At 38.0% G+C, this 26628-nt stretch overlaps 1 protein-coding gene across 1 annotated transcript in view; it reads left to right on the top strand.

The window, feature by feature from the left end:
* The first annotated feature begins 11401 nt into the window (after positions 1-11401).
* pcsk1 (proprotein convertase subtilisin/kexin type 1) overlaps positions 11402-26628 on the top strand; it is a 21318-nt gene continuing 6091 nt past the window's right edge. Inside the window, exons 1-9 of the mRNA XM_026928772.3 lie at positions 11402-11888; positions 13807-13911; positions 14295-14420; positions 19491-19637; positions 21331-21407; positions 24429-24517; positions 25417-25589; positions 25713-25925; positions 26369-26469. Coding sequence (XP_026784573.3) covers positions 11703-11888; positions 13807-13911; positions 14295-14420; positions 19491-19637; positions 21331-21407; positions 24429-24517; positions 25417-25589; positions 25713-25925; positions 26369-26469 — 1217 coding nt within the window. The 5' untranslated portion in view covers positions 11402-11702. The remainder of the gene's footprint in view (positions 11889-13806; positions 13912-14294; positions 14421-19490; positions 19638-21330; positions 21408-24428; positions 24518-25416; positions 25590-25712; positions 25926-26368; positions 26470-26628) is intronic.

The raw sequence follows: 26628 nt of genomic DNA, 5'->3' as shown, positions 1-26628 counted from the left end.
CAAAAGTGGACCTAGGCATTGTTATTAGGTTTTTATAATATTACATATATTTATCATAAATGTTTTTTTTTTAAATAATGTTGTATCACAGGGCAAGTTAACACACTCGAAGAAAAACACTATCTACCCTCTTTCGCATACATGAGCTAATACGCTCCCACGATTGCCTAGTGTCCTTGTGATTGACGTGGGAGTAAGAGTAGGCAGTGGTAGCTCAGTGATTAAGATGTTGGGCTTCTGCTCAGACGGTCATAAGTTCAAGCTGCCACTGCTGGGCCCTAGAGCAAGGCCCTTAAATGCCATAAATGTAACTGCAGTATGCCATCCTTCCCACCCAAGGAGCATGGTCAGTTTTGCTCTCTTGGTCACAGATGGTTGTGGCATCATCAGGATAAGAACTCACAATCTCCTGACGATAGTGCAAATGCTTATAAGTGTACCTGATTCCAGACCTCCTGATAATAATAATAATAATAATAATAATAATAATAATAATAATAATAATAATAATAATTATTATTATTATTACTACACTTTATAACATTATATATGATAATATGCTTATATTGCTGGGCTAAAAAGTAGTCCTACTTGAACACACTTTATGTCTGATTAAGATTAACATTTTTAAAGATGATGTAATGATTTATTCATTTTAATAAAAAAAAAAAAAAAAAAAAAAAAACAATGGCTGCATAAATGGCTTGGTGTCACACAACATGTGCTATAATTAAACCTGACCCTTACTGTTTTTATTCTGCAGTTATCAGGCAGTGATGGAAAGTAGAGCTGTATGACTCATCCTCACGGCAGTTTGGAGAGCTGAAATAAATTCGACAAAGGGTTGAGGAGAAAGTGGTTGAGTGTCTGACAGTACAGAGTGGAGCCCTTTTGGCCCAGTGAGCCTTTGTGCCATGGTAATTGCTGGATGCATTGAATAAGTGCAAGGTGCAGTGCATCACAATCTGTGGCTCTGATAACATTTAGCCACACAAAGGCAACAGAGGCTACAGCAGTGCGTGTCAACAGCTAGAGCCTTTATTGGTGTGTAGTCCTTCACAACACAGATAAGGAGCCAGCTCTTGCCATTTCATTCACTTGTTTTCAAAGCATTGTTGTGACGTCTACTCACCTTGGCTTTATCGTGTGTTCACAATTCTGCTATGTTAGTGCCTGTAGTTATTGCTACCTAAACATTTACTTAGAGATAAGCTAAGAGACAAAATATATATACAATGCTTATTTGTATGTCACACTTAATATAAATTATACAGTATCTGCAGATACACTTACATAATGTACATAAGATTTTTATTTATATGTTAGCACCATGCTTCCCAAAACTTCTAGAGTAGCAGACCTACCGTGATGATGCTAAAAAACAGGCATATTACAATTCGGTTAATGCATCTCAATGCCTTGTATTTACATAAGTTATATAAACCATTTACCAGTTAAAAATCATTTTTCTAGTAGTTTCACTGTAATTGCTGAAAAATGTATACTCATTTCTTAAATATAAGGGGTTCATGAAAGGATATGCTCCATAGGAAACATCGAACAAGAATAATTTTTAATAATAGTTCTGAAGGAAACTGTTCTGGTGTTTCGGAATGAAAAAGTGAGTAGAACTAATGATTAACTAACCATTATTACTAACTATTAACTATTCTATTCTTTAAAAAATAACAGAAACAATACCTCAATATAAACACAACATACCACAAGAGGCATTGTTAGTTACCAACATCTATGTACACTCACTGTCCACTTTATTAGGAACACCTGTACACCTGTTCATTTATGTAGTTATCCAATCAACCAATCATGTGGCAGCAGCACAATGCATAAAATTGTGGAGATACAGGTCAAGAGCTTCAGTAAATGTTCACATTAAACATCAGAATGGGGAAAAATGTGATGTCAGTAACTTTAACCATGGCATTATTGGTTTCAGATGGCTGGTTTGAGTATTTCAGAAACTGCTTAGCTCATCCTGTGAGCAGAGGGTCTGCAGGCTGAAACACCCTGTTGATGAGAGAGATCAGAGGAGAATGACCAGACTGGTTTGAGCTAACGAGAAGTCTCTAGTAACTCAAATAATCACTCTTTACAACCGTGGTGAGCAGAAAAGCATCTCAGAATGCAGAAGACATTCAGCCTTGAGGTGGATGGGCTACAACAGCTGAAGACCACATCAGGTTCCACTCCTGTCAGCTAAGAATCTGAGACGATCATGGGCACAGACTCATCCAAACTGGACAGCTGAAGACTGGAAAAAGACCAGGTGATTTTTTTCTAATCTTTGACTCTCCAGTTTCGATGAAACTGTCCTGTGCCCATGATAGCCTCAGATTCCTGTTCTTGGCTGACAGGAGTGGAACCTGATGTTGCTGTTGTAGCCCATCCACCACAAGGTTCGGTGTTTTGTGCATGCTGAGATGCCTTTCTCCTCATTACGGTTGTAAAGAGTTATTATATGAGTTACTATATCCTTCCTGCCAGCTCAAACCAATCTAGCCATTTTCCTCTGACCTCTCTTATCAACAAGGCATTTCCACCCACAGAACTATCACTCACTCAGTGTTTTTCACACTATTCTGTGTAAACACTTGAGACTATTGTGTGTGAAAATCCCAGGAGATCAGCAGTTTCTGAAATACTCAAACCAGCCCATCTGGCACCAGCATCCATGCCACGGTTAAAGTCACATTTTTCCCCATTCTACTGTTTGATGTGAACATTAACTGAAGCTCTTGACCTGTAGCTGCATGATTTTATGCAGCATTTATGCTGCTGCCATGTGATTGTCTGGTTGGATAACTGCATAAATGTGCAGGTGACAGATGTACTGATGTTCCTATTAAAATGGACAGTGAGTGTATGTCAGTATATGAAATGAGTAATTCTTCTGATTCATGTTTGAATCACCAAAGCAAATCAGAATGCCTCTGTGTGCGGATATTGGCCATAATCTGCTGAAAGAAGGTCACCTGGATCTCTGTTATTCATCACTGGAGATGGAGCCATCACACTGTCCTGCTATCAGCAGGTTAATTGCTTGCACAGCTCAGATCACTGATATTTGTGTGGTCCTCACGTGTCAGCGTCATTCATGACCTTTCAAACCAATAGATAATGGAAAGAGACATCCTCCAGATGAGGAGAGGGAATGAGAAAAGGGATATGCTTTTGTTTTCTTTCTCAGAAAAGAAGGATACTTTATGACTCTAAAAATCTTATATTAAAAAAAGGGAAAATGATTCTTTGCTTTTGACCATGTTAATTTGGCCATATTTCATATCACATCTGTTACATAAGGAATTTTTCTTGGTAAATGCACATGGATCATATTAAACAGATAAACAAACAGCACTATTTATATATATACGGAGAAAGGAATTGAATAAAATAAAATAATATAGGATAATTAATATAGAGGTATTGCAAAGAGAAGATATAATGAATAGTAGTCTAAATGAATGTGTAATATGCACATATGCCAATGTTTCTTAATGCGCAACTGTTAACAATTTGTTTTTGAAGAATTATATTAGTTCTCAAAGCCAAACACATTTTAGCTGGACCACGACTAAATTGTGTGGCAAATGCTGTTTGTTCATCTGTTAACAAGCCATATCAGTTATCTACTTAGCAAACACACAGACCTATTGGCTACTAGATAGCAAAATGTTTGCTTAATGTAAACATTATTAATACCTAGAAACATGATGGGCTGTAGTAAGAGCTAGCCACTTATGTTCAGCATGATGGGTTGTAGTCAGAGTTAGTGAATTAAGTTCAAAAGTTACATCAATATTTACATGGGGAAAGTTCCTCGTATTCAGAATCGGGTATGCAGGTACATAAATCTGGGATTTTATGGGCAGCCAATTCAGATTATTAAAATTACCTGAGTGCAGTTCACCACCTTTAAACACAAGCGCTTGCCAATAAGCCTGAAAAAAAATAATAATCAGGGGATAGACAGTGTGATTGTGTTTTTTCTCTTTGCTGTCAAATGTAATACAATGAGGCATAAAAGCAAGTGGCAATTTAAACATGAAAAATTAAAACAGAGTAATATGATGATATACAGTATGAATGAGACAAGGGCAACCACTTCAATAAACATCTAATAGGAGTCAAGTATATTGCCAAAATAGGCTATTTCTGTATGAATAGACCTTACTGTAATTATCACAGTAATCAGTGCAAATATTTTAAAATAGCACTTGATCCATCTCATCCTATTATTTTGCATTTTAGTTTTTTTTTTGTTTTTTTTTGTGCACCGATACTTAATTGTGTGTACAGTTGAATGATGTCATGAGATACCAAACTGAAGATTATGAAATTGTAATGTGTGCGTGGGATGTAAACTATTTTATCATGATTTTAATTTGGTATTATGAGTTGTGAAATTAATAAAATAATGGCAATGCTTTGGTTATTTCGATGCGCTCTCCTGTAAAGAAAATGTGCCCAAAATTTGAAGGACAAGTTATGCTTACAGCTTACTTGAAGTAAGGTCGTCTCTGAATAAGGTGCTGTCTCTTACGATGTCTGCCATGACTCTGCTTTAAAAACAGCATTTAAAAAAATAAAGAAAATGAAAAATGGATTTGTAAGTCATGTTTATTTTTTTCAGTTATGTTTCCATCATTATAAAAAAAAAAAAGATAGTGATGAACCCTAGTGAATCTGAGGAACTGATGAACCCTAGTGGGTGAACTGAGTTTTAGTGAAAAGGATAACATGCACAGCATTGATTCAATGGACTTCATTTGCTATTTGTCCTCTCTTTATCTCTTTCACTCTCATGTCCTCTGCATATCCCTCTTATCAGCTGCATTGCTTGCTTGGGCCTTTAATTGGTGCCTTCAGTCATTATTTGCTATAGAAACACCACAGAGCTATACCACCTTACTACCTCAGAGACCACAGGGCCTTAGAGATCTGCTTATAACCCACCGTGCATGTAGACTCTCCTGCAACACTCCAGCAAACCTGATTACTGTGGTCCTGTGGCTACTGAGTGTATACACGGAAATACGGGTAATGGGGAAGGGGGTTGTACTGAAAGAGTGGGTCAGTATAGAGAAGCATGTGATCTGTGAATGGGGATAGAATATATCAGTGATATCAGCAAGATGGCAACATCAATATTGTAGATTTTAATCCAGCATTCACTCTTCTAAGTAGGAACAGTAAATATACATATTTGATACACTTTAAAGAGATAAAAAGACAACAAAATCTGTGTTTAATACTGTTTTGGGATTCCTCTCATTTCAATTTCATTTATTTGCAAATTCGTACAATGTGCACCTTTACTAACGTGTATATAAAGAAAGAGAAATATGTGGGAATAATTAATTAAATTCTGTTTAAGCTAATAGATATGTATGTCTGTATTTATTTATTAATGTATTCACTTTTTTAAATTTATTACTATTTATAGTTGCATGAGTGTGCACTGGTAGAAAGCTCTCTAAGAACATTATATTTTATTCATTTTATTTAAAAAGACTTTTTTCATGAAATCAAGATAAATATGAATATTTAGAAGAATGTTGTACTTTTTTTAAAAAAAAATCTGCATTATCTGGGCTCATGCAGAAAACAGGAACACATAAACAGGAAACATTCTTTTAAAGTGAGCTTGCGGTAATGAGGATGTTTTTTCTGTCCATTTCATTTATGTTTTGTCATTGTCACTTCTGTATTTGTGGCTGATCTGTGAATTTTGCATAATTATGTAATTATGCCGTCCTCTTATTGGTGGCTGTCCTGTTTGGGAGCCACTGTAGCCTTCGTACCAGCTTGAACCAGTGTGGACATTTTCCTCGGAGCTCTGCCAGCAGAATGACTGCTTACTGGATGTTTTTTGTAGACACATGCAAAGAAATGCTACAGGGCAAAGATGCTTTCAAAGAGCTTTCTTTACTCAATACATACATTTTACTGTAACATTTAATTTTGTGCTGGAAAAATAATGTTTGGAAATCTAAAATGTTTTGCACTGACTCCATAATGTAGAAGTCATCAAATAAAACTCTATAACAAAGTTAACGTTAACGTTTAAGTTATACTTAAAAAATAACAGCTAAGCCTTTTGCACAGTACTGTACATGGTGTCCCAGAAGTCTCCATACCTAGGGGACCGTGTTTGCCAGCACCACATCGGTTGTGCCTTCGTCAGTGGATGTTGGTGGATGTCCACTTCTGGGTTGATCTGCAACACTTCCAGTCTTTTTGAATTTGATGATAAGTGTCGTGTGTGAGGTGCTTGCCATGTTTCCTGTTAAAGTCCATCACAACCTTGCGATATCTTCCCGATCCAGCCATGAGAATGATGATTTCAATACATTCTTCTTTTGTCAAAGGCATTCTAAAAGTCTATCTGAGTCATGTTATAGATAGATAGATAGATAGATAGATAGATAGATAGATATGCATGAGATATCACATTAATACATTAATTTCCTCCCAGACTGGTCTGGCTGCAATGACACAGAGTGAGAGAAAGAGAGAAGGAAAATGAGGTTTCCATGACGACCACACATCCTTGACAAATGACACTCTTTGAGACAGCTAGAAAAAATGTTGTGTGCTTCAGAGAGAGAAGAAGACATGAGGTAACAGATCCTCTCTATGCCAAAAATGAAATTCTTATTAGCAAAAAAGGTAAGAATACAACGAATATAATAGACTCAAATCTTAAATAAATGGGTTAAATGCATAATTAGTTAAGTGCAAATAGCTGTAATTGAACTGATGATGTGAAAAGCAGTGGTATTGTGTAGAGTACACTGTTTTTCTTTCCATTTTGACGCAAGGTTGACGTACATCACTGTATTATAAGATGATTAGCAGCCGGTCAAAGCTGAGTAAATCTTTCCCTCTCACACGGTACATGCCAGTGAATTTCTTCCATTGATTTCCCACCTCCGTGTAATGTACACACAGGGTAGAACGTCATCATGACGTCTTTATGACATAGAGTAACCCGTGCTCTATCAGATCTCTCATTTCCACTTCCATTAAGGCTTCAGACCTACATAGTAGGGACCTTATTTCACACATCATTACACATTAGCACGTCTCATATGCAGTCAAACAGCAGTCAGGTATACTGGCTCATCTGGCTTTGTCAGGATTTCTGTTTGTGTGTGTCTCAGCTCATGTGTGCGTCCTGCTGTCTCTGTAATCAGCCAGCTGTGTCCTGCATGACTGATGGTCAGTAAAATATGCAGCCCAGTCAAGCATCAATACACTTCCTGAAACCAGGTAATAGTTTTAGTAATGGTGTCGTTTTAAACTGCCTATTGCAAGAAAGCACCAGAGTGTGCTCATGGTTGTTTTAGTGGGCTTGGGCTGTTGGTTAATAGTGCATAAAACATTATATTAAAGCTGTGGTATGTAACTTTACATTACTTACACAGTAGAGAAGTACACATTAAAGCATAATGTTCCTTTTCTGAGGATTTGTACTCCCAGTACTGCCTTAAAACATGAAGGCATTGTTCAATAGAATAATGCTTGATGGCATACCCTAAAGCTTTTTTACACTCATCCATCCATGCTCTGTCTATGGGAAAAGATTTAGAAGAAAAACAGTGAGCTTTTCCTAACATTATCTGTTACCTCCTTAAATTCGATCTCAGTCCAATCAGGCACCTTCAGTCTATCTTTCCTTTAACTAATATGCTGGTTCACTGGGTTTTGGCCTTCACTAGTCAGTGGTGGATTAACAGGATAACAAGCCAGACTACATCAGCAAAAATGCAAGAAAAACAACTGGTCTTCTCTCAATCTCTTAATACTGATTCCATCTCTCCTTTCCAACTATCTTACAAGGAAAGGAACCCAGCCAACTTTTTTGTTGGTTCATAAATAATGGCATAACTCACCAGAGAAGTGTTAGTGTGCCATCCGGGTCATCACACCAAGTTGGTAGAAAATCAGCAAAGATTAATCAAGAGACAGGGTTTGATCTTCAGATTCTCTATGCTTATTTGCACGTTTGGTTTATCTTCAGATCAGCTTTTTCGCCAATGGAAGTATAACTTCAGAAGGTCTATACCAGCTCAATCTAAAGACTGAAGAGGCTTAGCAGGAATACACCCTGGATGGGACAGCAGGCCATCGCAAGGCACCATGCATACACAAACATTCACACACTCATTCACGCTTAGGGGTGATTTAGCTTAGCCAATGCACCTACCAGCATGTTTTAGGAGGTGGGAAAAAACAGCTAACACAAAGAAAACCCACACAGACATGGAGAGAACATGTGAAACTCCACATAGATGTAATAGATGTGTAGATCCATCTCCACATAGATGGGATCCTGGTACTCAGCACCTGATGGTCATTTTGATGAGCATAATGAAGCATTTGTAACACTGAGGAGATAATTACATAATTACATCAGAAGATAGTCACAAAATCATACAATTTTAATACTCCTTCAGTGTGTATCCACTTGCTGCTTGCAGCCACCGGAGTAATCCATGTGGACTACCAGAGAGGTCTCCAAATTTTCTCCATAAGTTGCAGATTGCAGCTTTAATATTTTAAAATGAACTAAAAATAAAATAGACTTTTTATAATAAAGAATGTATTATTTTTATTTCTTCCAAAGACAGCATAATGTCTCCGTTCTCCAAATACTGCAGAGTGTAAAGCTCATTTGCTTTAATTCATCTCAGTACAAAGTCTATCTGCTATAAAGGCTCTAAAGCAAACAAGTGCTGCCAGGTAGAAGCAGAGAGCAGCTGCTACATGCAATGTTTGCTCACGTACCCTTATTATACTCCAGGCACAGTACTGCATTACCACACCATGCGCTCCAACTGGATATTTAACTCACTTACTTACCAAATCCACTGTAAAATAAAGATTTCCCCCTTATAATGTACTTCTTTTGTCTTTTTGTTAAAATTCAATTAACATTTCTTCTTTCAAGTTAAATTCTGACTCTCACTGAGGCTGAGATTTTGAGATAATTGGAATGTTTTCTTTATTAGTGGAGCGAACACTTTTTTTAGTGTATGACTTGTGCAGTGCTAAAGGGGTAAGGAAATGTTTCATTTGCATCAGATCATCAGCTCTAATAGATATGATTCATCCTGGAAACTACTTAATAAAAGCACCTTTTATTCTTAAATCACTGTTTGAGAGGGGTTGCTTGTATAAATGACAGCTGTGCACACACTCAACGCAAGGAAAAACTAACAGGAAGTGCAGATGGGAGAACTGAAGCTGCTGTCCCATGTCTGTAAATCTAGCCCCAGCTGAATTATCTTCAGAGCCAACACAATCCATGTACACCTAATAGCATAAGAAACAGTTGAAGGGGAGACTGGGGTCAGTTGAAACCAATCAGCCACAAGCTACAGTGTTGACACTCACTCCGCACATGCTCAGTAGGGTCCACTGCATGCCTGCAAAGGAACAGCAACTTAATCACATCTCTGAAGAATTTATTTTGAAAAGTGAGATTTTGAGATAGAAAAGTAATTTTGAAAGTAGGTTTTCTGGAGAACATCTGGAGAACATTTTAAATTATGTGTTCATTGTGTATGCAAATGAAACCAAACTAGGGAAGTTTTGATCACTGTCTAATGGATAATGCTAAGATGGTTAGTTTGCATATCAGATTTCAAGATGGCTGACAGTTTCACTTACTTGAAAATTGTGCTGTTGTTGAGGTGAAGTTGTAACTTGTGATTCCCCACCTACAACCGGTAAAAGCCACCATCCCTTCAACTTGCAATTTCAGCTCTTGGGATAGTCGTCTCAACTACCATTTCCTTCCCTGTTTACGGAGTGACATCAAATGAACATGGCCGTGCACACTGTGAACAGAGTAAAGTCCCACTTCTCTACTTTTAAATTAGTTTATAACAGTATTGGCTTTAGATCAGGTAATACACAGACACAGTAGGTGGTTAAGTCTATAACATTGACCATACTAATCCTTGTTTTGAAAAGATAATCATCACCATTAGAGCTGTCACTAATGTTAACCGGCTAGCTTGTTGCTAATGGTACTCGCTATTGTCCACTGTGCTGCAATTTCAGTTTTCCATTTACATGAATGTTTGATGTTCACTATAATAGATCAATACCATCAGCCACTCAGGCCTGTAACTGTAAAAGTGCAGTTAAAGCAGCTTCTTATGAGCTTCATGGGCTCTGATAGCACAAACAAAAGAGACGCTTTCATGGAGGCGTCCATGTTTTTTTTTCCCACTTCATACATTGAACATGCCGAGGTGAGAAATGATTTTATACTTATTTATGTGCCATGAGGTGGCCAATATCTAGGCACCCAATTAAGAACACATTTTAGCAATGGACATTCTTCATCTGGTGCACTACATAAGACTTACTTCCTGTCTGATAAAACAATTTGGCAAAATATACTTATATCTCCCACAGACTTAATGAATTGGGATGAACTGAAGCCACACCAATGAGACTGTTGTAACATTTTGACCCTTTATACAGTATATTCTCTGACATTAACATAATTATTGACATAACATAAAAATTAACACCATTAATTAAAGAGTGAACAGACAAATGCACCTATCATGTGTCAAAGTACTGGAGCTTTAGAATATTTTACTTATAAGATTTACAAAATGTGTGAGAAATTGAACCCCAACTGACCCCACTCTCCCCTATGGGCTTGATGTCTTTGATTTTAAGAACCCTTATTTGTAGTCCCATTCTATCTTGGTGGCATGAACTGAATACTGAATCCTTCTGCATTTCATTACTGCTTGTGCCATCTTTCTTTTTCAAGCTCTCACTGCATTATAAACGCACACATTCTTGCATGTGAGGCATAATTTGGTAACCAAATAGATAGCAAAGTCAAGATTATACACCACCTGATATATTTGGTTACTTTATAAAATAATAAAGGGAGAAAATGAATATTTTAAATAAATCTGAATATTGAGGAATAACAGTGTTAGGCAGCAGGTAACGTTAGTTAATGCATCATTGCCTGGAGCTGTCCAAAGCTGTGGTGCTGAATCGACTTGATGACGTGCATCCTGTCGTCAGTGGAATATATGGAGAGAAAAAAAAACATAAGCTATAAATTATCTGGCTTTTTTTTTTTTTTTTTTTTAAATCAAAGGATATTGAATAGTGAAGGATCGAATTATTTCATCATCTGTACAAAATGAGCTCTGACATTTTCATAAAACCTAATGAACAGAGATTCCAATGGCTCTCCATCTTCACTTAGCTTAAAAAAAGTGTTGTGGTTATTTATAGATGAAATTTCCCCTCCTCTTTGCCTCCTCCTCCTCCTCCTCCTCCTGCTCTTCCTCTCTCGGGGCTCGTGCATCCTACCCCAGGTAGAAATTGACGTCAGAAGGTTTTCGCAAATTGACGTGTAAACATCCCTTCCCCTTCCCCGAGTCATTCACTGGTGGCTTTTCCACGCCTGCTTTCACTTACTCCTTCTACACCGCTGCACCAGCCTCCCTTAGAATAAACCGGAATTCAGCCTGAAAAAAGCAAGGCAACAAAACATTCTAACCTATTTATTAAGACTTTATTTATTTGCTTGTTTATTTATTTATTTATTTATTCCCTCGGTTGCGTGCTGAATCGGTCGGGATCTTGTCGACGCACGCCTTCATTTCTTCATCCCTGGTGTTTAATCTGAGATGGAAGTGAGATGTCGGGCTCCGGTGGCGGTGATGATGCTGCGCGCGACACTCGCGGTTCTGCTGTGCGCTGTGTGCGCGCGCTCCCAGCGACAATACCTGAACGAGTGGGCCGTGGAGGTTCCGGGGGGTCTACAAGCTGCCCGGACCATCGCAGAAGAGCTCGGTTACGAGTTAGTGCGACAGGTAGGCGGATGGGAAACCACTCACGGCTCACGTTACAGCGTTTTATCGCATATTCATCCGAGTTTGGGTTATGCATGGAGTTTTGTTTGGTTTATGCATGGGGTTTTGTTTGGTTTATGCATGGGGTTTTGTTTGGTTTATGCATGGGGTTTTGCTTGGTTTATGTATGGGTTTTGTTTGGTTTATGCATAGGGTTTTGCTTGGTTTATGTATGGGTTTTGTTTGGTTTATGCATGGGCTTTTCTTTAGTTTATGCATTGGGTTTTTTTTGGTTTATGCATGGGGCTTTGCTTGCTTTATGCATAGGGTTTTGTTTGGTCTATGCATGGGGTTTTGCTTGGGTCATGCATGGGGGTTTGTTTGGTTCATGCATGGGGGTTTGTTTGGTCTATGCATGGGGTTTTGCTTGGGTCATGCATGGGGTTTTGCTTGGGTCATGCATGGGGGTTCGTTTGGTTCATGCATGGGGTTTTGATTGGTTCATGCGTGGAATTTTGTTTGTTTAATGCATGAGTTTTTTTTTTTTTTGGTTTTTGTTGTAGCTCTTTGGAATACAAGGAATGCATTTCCTCTAAATGCTGAATCTTTGCCAGTGAATATAGGCGAGTTATGGTTATGTGAACTCATACTGTAGGAAAATTACAGCCATTTCAGGTGGAAATTAATTGCATTTCTGTTTAAACATAATCTCCTATTGTGAACTATGTGTATATCTGTCTTTAAGACCTTTACAATGGACAAATTAGTTAGCAAGTTTGAAAGATTCCACAGGTTGCCTTGTATGACATCCCTGGAGCTCTGAAGAACTAAAAAATACCCTTATTTTGCGTACGATTAATATGTATACTTTACCTGGAAACATGGATATATTGTAGTTTCAAAAAGACTGAAGGTACAAAATCTACCTTTACGAGTGAAGCTTTAAAGGAAAACAGGCATCTTTCTAGGCAAAAGATACAGAAAGATACAGAAGGTGAACCCTTGAGGTCCACCCCAGAGACAAGGAAAGATACAGTATAGTACCCTTTTTTTCAGAGTGTAGGCTAAATTGTACCTTAAGAAATTTTAAGATATATGAACAAGATATATGATACCTTTATTGATTTTTCTCTTTAACAGAAAAGAGCAATGGGGGCTTTTACTCCACAAATGGGGTCCATGGGGTTCTTGTGGGATTTTTAGCAACAGCAAAATGTCTTATGATATCTTTACATAACTATAAGCAATCTTAAAGGGGCCAACATTCGAGCATTATTTAAGAAACAAGACATATTCATTATTATATTATGTTATATATTCATTATATTCTATTATAAATAACTACTTTTTTATAGATTTGCCATGGTTTATTTTTATTACCCTTATATATATATACAGCAGAGTGGTATTTGGTTATCAATAACAAATGAATGATTGAATAAATCTTGTGACGTAAGAGATGTTGACCAAATTGTAGAATCTTACCAAACACGAGAACAACCTCAATTAAAAATGTCCACTTCACCAGAAAATATAGCCATTTCTTACCATTTTGATATACATTTATTTTTATTCTAATTGTGCCAAATTACAGTATATGTTAGACAGGTTTATATTTTGTAGTCTAAATCTTATACTGTATCTGCAAATCAAAATGTAAAAGTAATACATACATTATGTGGTTCTGGCTTTAGTCACTCATTCAAATGTAACCTGTGTTTAAGTGTTGATTAAGTGTTGATTGACCAAAAATGTACTTACTTGGGTTTTTATCTCAGGAGTTATCTCAGGAGTTTTTTTTTTATCACACTAAAAGTAAGTTGAAAATGGTTAACCCAAATTCCAAACCCACAGGATAGGAAGCTTAATGAGTAAGAATGAATCATCTTTGGGCACTTCATCAGGTTCCACTCATGCTATTCTTCTCTTCCTTTTGCAGATTGGGGCCTTAGAGAATCATTATTTATTCAAACATCACTACCATCCTAGCAGGACCAAAAGAAGTGCAGATCACATTACCAAAAGGCTGTCAGAAGATGACAGGGTAAGATCTCTCAATTACTAATTCCTTATTTCTGAACATTCGTGTGTTAAATATATATTATCTGTTGCATTGTCAGTAGTCATTGAAGTTTAACACATTTAAATGTCTACCACTTCTCATGTTTGGTATAAATTCATCTATCCATCCATCCATCCATCCACCAAACCAACCAATCATCCATCCAACCATCCAGTCATCTGTCGAACCATCCATCCATTTATCCATGTGTCCAGCCATCCAATCATCTGTCCGTCCATCTGCCATCTCTCCACCCATCCATCCATCCATCCACCCATCCATCCATCCATCCATCCATCCACCTATTCACAAATGTCTGTATTGAGAATATATCTCAATGTGTTATTGTCTTTTTTTCCCTGAAGGTGTCTTGGGCAGAGCAGCAGTATGAAATGAAACGGAGTAAGCGTGCTCCGCTGGGGGGAGAATGTAAAGACTGCTCTGTGGACAAACTCTTTGACGACCCCATGTGGAACCAGCAGTGGTACTTGGTGAGTTTCCTTTGGTTAGCTTGACATAATCACTGTGTGTAGTTCAATCAACTTTCTTATAATTTATCCTCTCCATTTATCTGTGACAAGTGGCACTTTAGAGCAGGCAAATTAGCCAATTAGTATGTATAATATGCTTGATAATGCCAAATGGATCATGGTCATATCATTAAAGGAAAGCCTCACCTCTGTTCAACAGAGTGAATTTCTTCTTATAATGTCTGGACTGGAATCAGATATGGAGTTGTGGTGGCTCCTGGATTGGCACTGGATTCAGATGTGATATTTAGAAACTATTTCTCTATGAGCTGATTTTATTTTGGCAGATGCATTTATCCAAATTGGCAGATGCATTTATCCAAAATGGCTTACTGGGTTAAGAGTTAAGAGCCATGCTCAAGATTCCAACAATAGCAGCATGGTGGTGCTGGAATTAGAATTCACAACCTTACAGTCAGTAACCTAAAGCCACTGTTTGAGCCATCACTGCCCCATTAAGTGACCCCACAAACCATAACTCTGAAATGCCTTATCCAATAGGCTATGGGAAAGTATGGGAAATATTCTGAAAAAAAAATTGGTTGACTGGGATAGACAGACAGATAAAGACAGATGAAGGAAAAAGATCACACATTTAGATATTTAGGAGAGACGCAGCTCTTGCTAAACCAAACCAACTCAATTTGTTTTAGCACTGTGGACTAATGTCGTTATTGTACAGAGATGTCCCTACCAGATATACAGTTACATCCAATCAGGCCTTCAGCTTTGACCCACTTTTCCATCAGATGGAATACTTTCTATGACCAATTCATTTTTTGCTATAAAACAGTGCTGTGGCGTTCTCAAATCTGATTGGTCAGAAGGTGATGATCCCCGTTTCTATAATAACTAATACACACGGATTTGTTGTTATTATAGAAACGGGTATTAGAAAGAATGTATTAATGAAAAGCTTCGAGCTGGAGGCTACTATCATGGTGTTATAGAAAATGGATCAACACCTTCTGACCAATCAGATTTGAGAATTCAACAGCACTGTGGTATAACTAAAATGAATTGGTCATAGAATGTATTCCATTTGATGGAAAAGAAAACGTCACCATATAAACAATGACATGTTTCCTAATACATGTAATGTTTTCTGTGAAAAAACCTTTATTTCGCATTTTTGGAAGGAGTCTCCAGTCTCAGCGCTTTGTAAAAGCCAGTGTTAAAGATGTAACTTTGTGTTTTCTGAGATGGGAAAGTGTGATTGTTATTTGGTTTCTCAGTAATGGGACAAGCTAAAATTTTTTTGTCTTATTTAAAAAACCTCAAGCGAGATGAAAAAGAGATGGTGGTGAGGGAAGCACTTCAAGACAAGATGTTACAGGAAAATATATTAGCGTTGGTCCACAACACACCACCATGTCATTAGTCATTTTGTAATAACAGCATGCCTGGTAGTGTTTTATTCCCTGCATATGGCTTCTTCTGCACTTTCGTCAGTGTAGTAATTGTCATATTTATGTGTCGTTCTGCAATATATCTGGTGTTGTGGGTTTCTCCTGTTTTATCTTGCGTTTATGGCTGTAAAACAGGATATTGGAAAATCTGAGTCACCCATAAAAGGCACATAAAGGAATCGCTTCCCGGAGTCCTAATTGAACACCTCAGAAAATAAACTCCCGCTTGATTTGCCATATGTTTTTCAGTCTGTTTATACAGAATATCTACATCTCTTGAGTCAAATCAACCACAGGATATTTCTTGACTTGTGGGTGATTGCACTCTTCATGCTTCATGCTTTTGTTTTGGAGTCCTCTGGGGCAAAGAGTTTCAATATGTAAACAATTGTAAGTGATTTTCTCTAATATGATTTATTCATGTTCAGATGTTTGGAGTATATAATGGCTGTTTTCAGTGAAACTACACGTTTTTGCTACACGTGTATATTGTAGTCACCTTCAGACATAGTGACAAGATGATCAAAGTGATAAGTCTAAGATCTCTCCCCACTAAAAAAGGCAAGTCCTTTTTAAAGAACCAATTTGCAAAAGTGGCCTGGTTTGCGTGGCATGTTCGTGTGCGGTACGAGACGCCGTAGTGCAGTGGTGCATAGAGAAAGAGGGGGAGAGGGAGAGAGTCAGGATGACGTGCGAGGTCTAGAGAGGAGACAGGATGTGCCGAGAAGGAAGGGAGGGCAGAGCGAAAAGATAGATTGTCATGGAGTGTGGCGAATACATTACCTTGTGGCTCTTGATAATTCAATCAGAGATGACTCACAAGGCGTTTCTCTCCATTTCTACAGAATGCCGCATACTGTAATTGGGTGGGTGTGGCGAGACTGAGCATATGGTTGGATGTGTGGTAGTTTTTCAGAGCAAACTATCATAGAAGAAATCTGCAGATGGTAGCTGAGATGTTTTGTGGTGTGACAGATTTTTGCTGTTTTAGCATAATCCAGAAAAGCTATTATACTATTTTATGTGTGAATATCTAAGGGCTGTGGTCATCCTATCTAAAAATCCTGATACATGTGGCCATGCGCATCATATTTGCTCCCTTCCCCCTCCTTCAGCCTAGAGATCTGAGTTATGAGTCATTCCTGAGGGTCGTGCTTGTGTAACATCGATGCATTCTCTATCTCCAAGCTCTTTATTTTAACCGTTCTCTCAGCTCTGAGTCATCAGCGACGTTGGGCAGGGCTTCACTCCTCCTCCTTTCTCTGTCCATTAACCAATTAAAGCTGACACTAATGAGCTCTCTTCTACTTTCCATGCTGAGCTTTTTACATAAATTACACATTCTTTATCAAGCTGATGACTTCCTCTTCATTCTGTATTGTAGCTGTGACTGCACTTTTGCACTTTCTCTTTCTAACGGTTAATAATCTGGCTAAAGGTGGCATGTCTTCGTGGCACAGCAAGGACTGAGAATAGTCTCCTAAAAGGTCAACATGGAAGATTATATCAGTCGCTTTTCATTTTAAACAAGAGCCGTTCAGCTTTGGAGTGGCTAAACAATGGGATTAATACAGAGCCTTTTGATTATTAGCAGGTTTATTTGTAAAGCATATTCAAACCAAAATGCTGTACACACACCCCTTAAATAAAAATCACATCAACATACACATGTGGTTTTTAGACACTTCACATGATCTATGACACGTTTATCTCATGTAGTGAAATTTTGACATATAGTTCAGGTTTTTATTTTTCCAAATATGAATTATTTAACACATGATTCATTTATTTTTAACATGTTATTTTTGTCCTGATGATTCAGGGTTTTTTTTTTAAGTGTAATTTTTTTAACACGATTCATTTATTTTTACTTGTAGATTTGATTTATTTATTCCTAGCTAACCTCAGTTAACTACAGGGTGTCCCAAAAGTCTCCATACCTTGGGAACTATGTCTGCCAGCACCACGTCAGTTGTGCCTTCGGCAGAGGATGTTAGTGGATGTTCACTTCTTGGTAGGTCCGCAACACTTCCTGTCTTTTTGAATTTGTTAATAAGTTTGGCAAAAGTGTCGTGTGTGATGTGCTTGCCATGTTTCCTGTTAAAGTCCATCACAACCTAGCGACAGCTTTCGATCCAGCCATGAGAATGATTTCAATACATTCCACTTTTGTCAAAGGCATTCTTAAAGGCTATCTGAAAAAAAAAAAAAAAAATCTATATATATATATATATATATAGATATAGATATATATATATATATATATATATATATATATATATATATATATATACATATATATATATGTATATATATGTATATGTATACTTATATATATATGTATACTTATATATATATATATATATATATATATATACATATATATATATATATATATAAGTATGAAAATTTTTGGAAGACATTTTGCTAAAAAGTGTTCATTTCCCATATGTATTGAGACTTTTCGGACACCCTGTAGTATGCTGTATCACTGTAACATGTGGTTAGTGAAGCAGGATGCAAGTGCATAAACTCAGCATTTGCTTTATTAGGGAGAAAATCAAGAAGAATTGCCAGAGTCCATAGAGGGGCTCAGTACACATTCAGGCCACATTGAGGAATGCATATTCAAAAACAATAACACAGGAACATGTCAGAAAAACAGAAACAATAAACAAGGAAATAACTCTCAGAATTGGACAATACTACTGGCAAGACTTCGCAACTAGAAGTCCATACAACAAGGAATAAATAACCTGGCTAATCCACATAGAACAGGTGAACACAATAGGGTAATCAACCAGTGACAGGACAGAGGTGGAGATAGGACCAAACATAAACAAAAGCACATGAAAAATCATGACTAACACTGAGACAATCATTTGGAGAAAGTTAAATTGTTCATTACAATAAATAAAACAGCATGTCATAGAAGGTCTACTCTTGCTACACAATGTTTCAAACTACATTAAATTGACAAACTTTAAATGAATTCTTCAATGTGTATTCAGCTAGATAATTTTTTTTAGTTACATGATACAGTGCCTTTATTTCAAAAGAGCAACTTACTTCTGCCCAGCCTGGGCCTCATCATTGTAGCTAGTATAACATATAAGCCATAAGCCATTAGCCACTGAGATTAGCCACTGAAGTTAGCCACTTGGCATCTTTTTCTCCGCCGATGCCGGAGATCACTTTTTTGAACCAGAGAAAATCATCAAAATAAAAGGAAAACCCTTTTTTTGAAATTGTGACAGTATTTTGTTTCAGTGAAGCACTAACTTTTTTTTACCTCAGGAATTAAAAATAGCGCTCCAGTTTTTACTCCAGCGGTTACATAACCATGGTCCAATTTTGGCACATGTCATGGATTTACAGGTTTTTCATATCAGGCTGCCAAAACAATAATAATAAACCAATGTTTGGCTTACAAACGATATTAGCTAACATGGTCACTCACATTAGAAAAAGTGTAATCATGAATGGTTGACTATTGGGAATTCTATGCCAGATACTACAGCCTATAGAGAGAAGCACACACTCACACACACATGCTTAGACCCAAATAAGACTATATTTATATCCCTTGTAACCATTTCGCTCCTTCTATCCTGCCCTCTAGCAAGACACGCGGACATCGCCGTCGCTGCCAAAGCTGGACCTTCATGTGATCCCTGTGTGGAAGAAAGGCATCACAGGTAAAGGCGTTGTCATCACCGTGCTGGATGACGGCCTGGAATGGAACCACACTGACATCTACCCTAATTACGTAAGTGCATCGCCATAGCAACAGGCTGCTCCACCACCACAACACTGTTCGGCTGTTTCCATGGTGACAACGACCCCCAGCCAGGCGAACGATTATCTGTAGTGACCGTCACTGGAGCATACAGAGCCGTCTAATGATGTGCTATATATTTAAGGCCTCTGTGCAGTGAGAAATATGGAAATATGTGTCAACGTGCAAATATTACATTCTAGCATGAGCTGTATTCTGATGTGTTGTATTCCGTCTCATGTTTACAAACTGCAGCGGCTGGAGGAGAGCCGCTTTTCATTTGAGTGCAGGCCTTTTGTGTGATAGTGAATAGATGTGTTGCAATCAGAGGCCACACACACACACACACACACACACACACAGGCTGAAGGAGGCAGAGATGGAGAGTGAGTCTGTGTTTCCACACAGCTGGAGCTATAGTGTCTGTAATTATCTTTAATCAATCAGAAGGCCTTTAGTGTCTCCGTTGTACAGTGATAGGAGTACTCAAGCATTATGTTCTATAATCAATACAGGCTGCTTTTCCAGTCACAGATTGAGCCTTGTCCTGGAGTAAATGGCATCTAATGTGTGTCCAGAAATCCCAAGTAAAGCCAGCTTTACACTGTACAATTTTTCAGCCTGATTTTGCTGTTGCAGACAAAAATTTACAAATCGTAAAAGAATTTGAGATCAGCAGTCTTAGAACACATAATTTAGTAATTTAGCTGACAGCAATGTTCTGGCAGTGTCAGAAATTTATGACTACAATCTCAGAGTGATCACTGTTACAGCACTCGTCTAAAAGCCACCAAAAGGAAAGCAGCAAAGGATTACGCAAAACTCACAAGACAGCTACAAATACAGTAGTGGCAATGGCGAAACATAAATGGAAAATGGAAAAATATCCTTATTACCTCAAGCTCAAAAATGTTTCTGTTTATGTAACCTTATTTCCTGCACAAGCCTGGATCACACTGACTGATGATGTAAGCAAAACAGTAATTTTAGAGGATCTTATAATCACATCTTATAAAAACACATCATATAATGTGAGATGGGGGACATGGTGGCTTAGTGGTTATCGCTGTTGCCTCGCACCTCAAGGGTTGGGGATTTGAATCCTGCCTCCACCCTGTGTGCACGGAGTTTGCATGTTCTTCCTGTGCTTTGTGGGTTTACTTCCTGCTTATTGCCATTTCCAAACTGTGTGTGAATGGGTGTGTATAAGTGCAATTGTGCCCTGTGATGGGCTGGCACCCCTTCCAGGGTCTCCCCTGCCTTCTGCCCCGAGTCCCTGGGGTAGGCTCCAGGCTCCAGGCTCCCCTGCGACCCTGTGTAGGATACGCAGTACAGAGAATGGCTGGATGGATAATGTGACATGGAGAACACGTTATTGCACAGTCAATTGGGATGTAATAATCTTAAAGACTGCCTAACCAACATAGTGTAAAACTGGTTTAATCTGTGTTGTGGTAGTGAGCGGAAGCTTGTGAGTTCAAATCCCAAAGAATGACAGAAAACCACCTCAACTGCTCAGTTATATGCATAGAATGAATTTTACAGTATAAAGCTGTAGTCATACTCACGTTTCAGACCTGTGAGTTTTCTGTTTGTGGTCACCATATTTGGAACCAAATTTCTGGCTTCGCTAAGTGACATTTCATGGACACTTTCTTAAATGCAAAAACTCTGTCTCTTCCAGGATCCTGACGCCAGTTATGATTTCAACGACAACGATCCTGATCCTTTCCCCAGATACGACTCCACCAATGAGAACAAGTGAGTGACTTACCGTCATAATTCTCAGCTCAGAGTAGGATTAGCACTTGGTAATCAAGAATTAGGGCAACAATACAAGGATCGCTGCTGCTGGATGCGATTCGACGTCATCAGGGCTGGGAAAATGACAGCTGTGTTTAAAGAAAAACTGTCTGTCTGCTTTAGGAAGGTCTCTCATCCACTCTTGTGTAACAGGATTACATTTCCATTTCCATTTATTTATTATTTGGCAGACACTTTGATACAAGTGAGATACAGTAGAATACAATCAAGCATCATGTTCAGATTTTTGTGACTCTATATTGGCTAGCGTTCTATGTATCTTGTTGTTTAATGACCAGATTCAATTGAAATCTGTGCTCATCAAGGCCCCCTAGTGGTGCATGCCCAGTAGGCCCAGTAATAATCTGTCCCTGGTCATAGCAATCAAAGTACAACAATATAACAATATTATAGTAATAGGAATAACTGCAAGGATGCAGGTTTATATCAGAAGGTAAACAGAGATACACAGACATACACACACACTGATGCATTAGTGTATAAGTATAAATAAAATAAAGTTGCAATACGAGCATGCTATAATTTTCACCGACCCCGAAGCGAAATTGACTGTTATTATGATAATGGTTTTAAATATGAGGTAATTCATTACAATGTGGCATCCAGTCTCTCATATTTACACCATACAGACTTTTAAATGAGGGGGTAATTGAGATTAAAGCATCCACTTCAAACACACCAACTACAACACTATAAACTGATACTGACACCCTGGCCATTTGGAACGAAACAATGCAGTGCAATACAGTAGGGATGTAACTGATATGACCGATATGAATTTTGATATGAATAAGGTGTGCACTATTCCCTCTGGTTGAGACTAGTGATGTGGGTGGCAACTGGGATCCCAGGGGACGCAACTAAAGAGTGTAAGGTTTTTACTTTCATGTGGGCGAGCGGTCAGATATGAAAGACAATCAAAGACCACATTCATTAACATGAATGTGAGTCGCTGCGCAATGCATTTGTAGCATTCATTTATTCTTATTCATCCTTAGTAACTGCCTGGTCAGGGTTGCGGAGGTTTAAATTAGGCTACTAGTTTGTTTGTATTTTGGGAAATAAAACCAAATAAATTCATTAGACAATATCGAAAGAGGCACAAATGAAAATAGTAATAACGGGATTAATAAAACAGTCCCGTGTTGTAGCTGAGGTTGAGGAACTGTCAGAGATGGAATTCATACATCATGCCGACAATACAGCCATTTCTACATCTGGATTTTTTCCAGTGATTCTAGGGGCATAATGGTAGGGTTCATGTTTAATTCATAAAAAGAGAAGAAAAACTACCTTTCTGATTTAGACCACGCCCACTTCCGGTTTAAATTCAGATAAAGATACAGCTACGGATATATGGAGCACTAAACAGATACAGATACAAACAGAGATAATAGAATTAAACTCTTACAATATAGCTAGGGTACATCATTTGTACACTACCTATCCTTGTGAATTATGGGATTAAAAATGGGCACTAGATATTCTCTACTGGGTTTTCATTAAAAAAAAAAAGCAGACCCCCACTGGAAAAAAAAGATATGTAATTATAGATTAAATTACTGTGGAAAGCATCATCATGTAAACATTTGTTACATACAAGCATCATTAGAGAAGTTGTTGGAGAAGTTGTTTATGGACCGATTGGACAATGTGTTATTTCTGTGATGCAACTGTTTGAGCCCCCAAAATCATTCTGCAAGTGTGAAATGGTGAGTGTTGAGCTGTTTGCCACTTAGAGAATGACACAGGTGGTAGAAAAAAAGGAAAACAATCATTCTTCTCCCACACCAAAGCAGCGTCCAGCTCCTGCACAATACATCTGAGTGACTCATACTGTGGTAGGTTGAGGTCTTGTGTGAAGACACACACACACACACAAACCTGTGAGAGCTCTGTTTTGTCTATAAGTACTTCACTATAATTGGCTGTATTGTGCAGCATTTGTCAATAGTCCAATTATTCTTGAAAGAGAGTTCATATGAAAAAGGATTTAACCCATTAATAATTATCCAGATTCAGTTCGTATGTTTTTGCTAATTATATTCTTGAAATGGTTTAATGCTATCAAGCATAAAAAATGAAATTAAATACTTTGAGCAGGGTTTTGGTCAACACTTTATAAAACAGTCTTTTTTTTTTTCAATAATGCACATATTTCAGATTCTTACTGTGAAAATATATTTTTCAGTGAATTCTGCTTTTCTGACTTATGAGTAAGGAATAAAGCATGACATTGCATGCTGTTTTAGGAAAATAATCAAGCTAGGTGGTGTGATGCGTTAACACTTTAAAGTTTATTATTTTCCCATAACAGTATGCGTATTATTTCTCTCATACAACAGCAATTTTCCAACAATTACAACTGTTTATTTGTTAAACGTCATGTTGCACTTTTTATCTGTTTATAGTTATGTGTAACATTGTGGAACATCCAAGAAACAAAAAAAGCCCCACATCCTTAAGATTTTCCTGTAGCAGAGAACTTACTGGCTGTTACAAAGCACTGACACTGGAGACTCCTTCCATAAACATTCAATAAACTTACATAAAGATCTACCATATCACTGATTATACATCTGTATTTGTTAAATGACACCACATTTTTAATTCATTTATTAATAGGCTTAGATTAATGTGGAGCATCTGCCATACAAGACCCTGTGAATGAGCTGTAAATATAGAAATTATAACGTATTACAATGAACACATTAATATAAACCTGTGATTTGCCTTTTAGTCAGAAATACTGTCAGAGCTGCTGTTATAGGAAATTAGTCAATACCGTCTGACCAATTAGATTTGAGAATTCAGAGGCACTGTGGTATAACGCACAATACATGTGTGTAAATACAGAATAGTGTGTACAGCGGATTGGGAAAATATGCTAATTCTATAAATAAACATATAAAATATACCATGTTAGATTAAGATATTTCTTTTGATATTGTTCTTCAGACATGGAACAAGGTGTGCAGGTGAAATAGCAATGCAAGCAGACAACAAGAAATGTGGAGTCGGTGTGGCGTACAACTCAAAGGTCGGAGGTGAGAGATCGGATTCTTGTTATGGATTTAGAAAAAAGACCTTGTGTGCCAGAGGAAGATGTGTGTACAGTGTTTTAAACATCTCACTGAATAAATGAGTGCCTTAGCCATTCTGATATAAGAGATGAAATACCACATTGTTGTTGTTCCTCTTTCGGCTGCTCCCATTAGGGGTCACCAAAGCAGATCACTGGTCTGCGTATTTCATTTGGCACAGTTTTTACGCCGGATGCCCTTCCTGATGCAACCATCCCCAATTTTATCCAGGCTTGGGACTGGTACTGGGTTCCCTGACCAGGAATCGAACCCAGGCTGCAGTATTGAGAGCGTTGTGGCCTAACCACTAGTCCTCCAGGGACCCAAGAAATGAAATACCATAACATAAATTATATCTATAGGTTATTCTGTCACTTTTAGATTTGGGACTCATAAAGCCACTTTCACACCTATTAGACCATTTCCCCAAGTCTGCATCTGAGTTGTATTCATACTTTTAGTTTGTTTGCTATTTGGTTTGGTTTGGTGTCACACTAAATGTAATGAAATAAACCAAGAAAATCTTTGGCGCATAAACTTCTTTCATTCTTAGATCAGAAATATGATGAAAGAAACAGGTAAACATAGAAAATTCACAAAAATCAACTAAGCATGATGATTAGTCCATTGAATTATGTACAGTCTGAAACCAAACCAAACAGCAAATGAACCAAAAGAATCAATTTGCTTGGACTTTTCTATACCAACTGATATAAGTTATAAGTCCATTTGGGTCTCCAAACTATTATATTTGATATATTAAAAAGAATACATTATGCTAACAAACTGAATTGAAAATTCCTGCAGACATTAAAAAAATGGTTCCATCATGTTCCCATTCCTGACCTCTTTTTGATCCTCAGGAATCCGAATGTTGGATGGAATTGTGACAGATGCCATTGAGGCGAGCTCTATAGGGTTTAACCCTGACCACGTTGACATCTACAGTGCCAGCTGGGGGCCGAATGACGACGGAAAAACAGTAGAGGGGCCGGGTCGTCTGGCACAGAAAGCCTTCGAGTATGGCATCCAGAAGGTGAGAGAAAAAGACTGACACTCACCTGTAAATATCAGCATTACACCAACTCCCTGTGTAAAAATGAATTAGATAGGAATACAGTTGAGATAGGAATAAGAAAGACTTCATCTGACTCCTCAGGGCCGTGGTGGAAAGGGCTCCATCTTTGTTTGGGCATCAGGTAACGGTGGGCGTCAGGGTGATAACTGTGACTGTGACGGGTATACGGACAGCATCTTCACCATCTCCATCAGCAGCGCGTCACAGCAGGGCCTCTCACCCTGGTACGCTGAGAAATGTTCATCCACCCTCGCCACCGCCTACAGCAGTGGAGACTACACCGACCAGAGGATTGTGAGTCACTTAAACACATACACTCCGCATCCTGGACTCAGATTACATGTAGTCAGATTAGATTGATAGTACTCTTAGTCCGTGACCTTGTGAACCAGAATCAGGATATATTTATTGATAGAGAGTTCAAAGCACTTCTGTAAGTCGCTCTGGATAAGACAAAGGCATCTGCCAAATGCTATAAATGTAAATGCAGAAACTAGATCAGTCAGTTAAATTCCTCAATTTGATTATTGACCCAAACCTCAGAAACCACCAGTAGCCCCAATTTAAGTTTCTTATTACAGCCTGACATACAAAATATAGCTAACCACTTATGTAGTGTTGTTGTTTGAAATACTACATTTACAATCTTCCTGGTTGGTGCTTTGTCCTGTGAATAATTAATGGATGTACATATATCTGCATGCCCTAAACCCCTTGCCTCATTTATTCTACTGCAGACTAGCGCTGACCTTCACAATGAATGCACAGAGACACACACTGGAACATCTGCTTCTGCTCCACTGGCAGCTGGGATATTCGCTCTGGCGTTAGAACAGAAGTATGTACAGATGTTATCATAACAGCATTTACAGTATATACAGTATATTACTAAACACACTTGCACTGACACCCTGCATTATTCCAAAGTATAACCTGTAACCTAATCTCTAGAGTACTGCCAATTACTATAACAAGTAAGGAATAAACCATGATGGAG

Source organism: Pangasianodon hypophthalmus, chromosome 15, assembly GCF_027358585.1.
Source record: "Pangasianodon hypophthalmus isolate fPanHyp1 chromosome 15, fPanHyp1.pri, whole genome shotgun sequence".
Classification (NCBI taxonomy): Eukaryota; Metazoa; Chordata; class Actinopteri; order Siluriformes; family Pangasiidae; genus Pangasianodon; species Pangasianodon hypophthalmus.
Note: the sequence above shows the minus strand (reverse complement) of the source record. Positions and strands in the feature narration are given on the sequence as shown.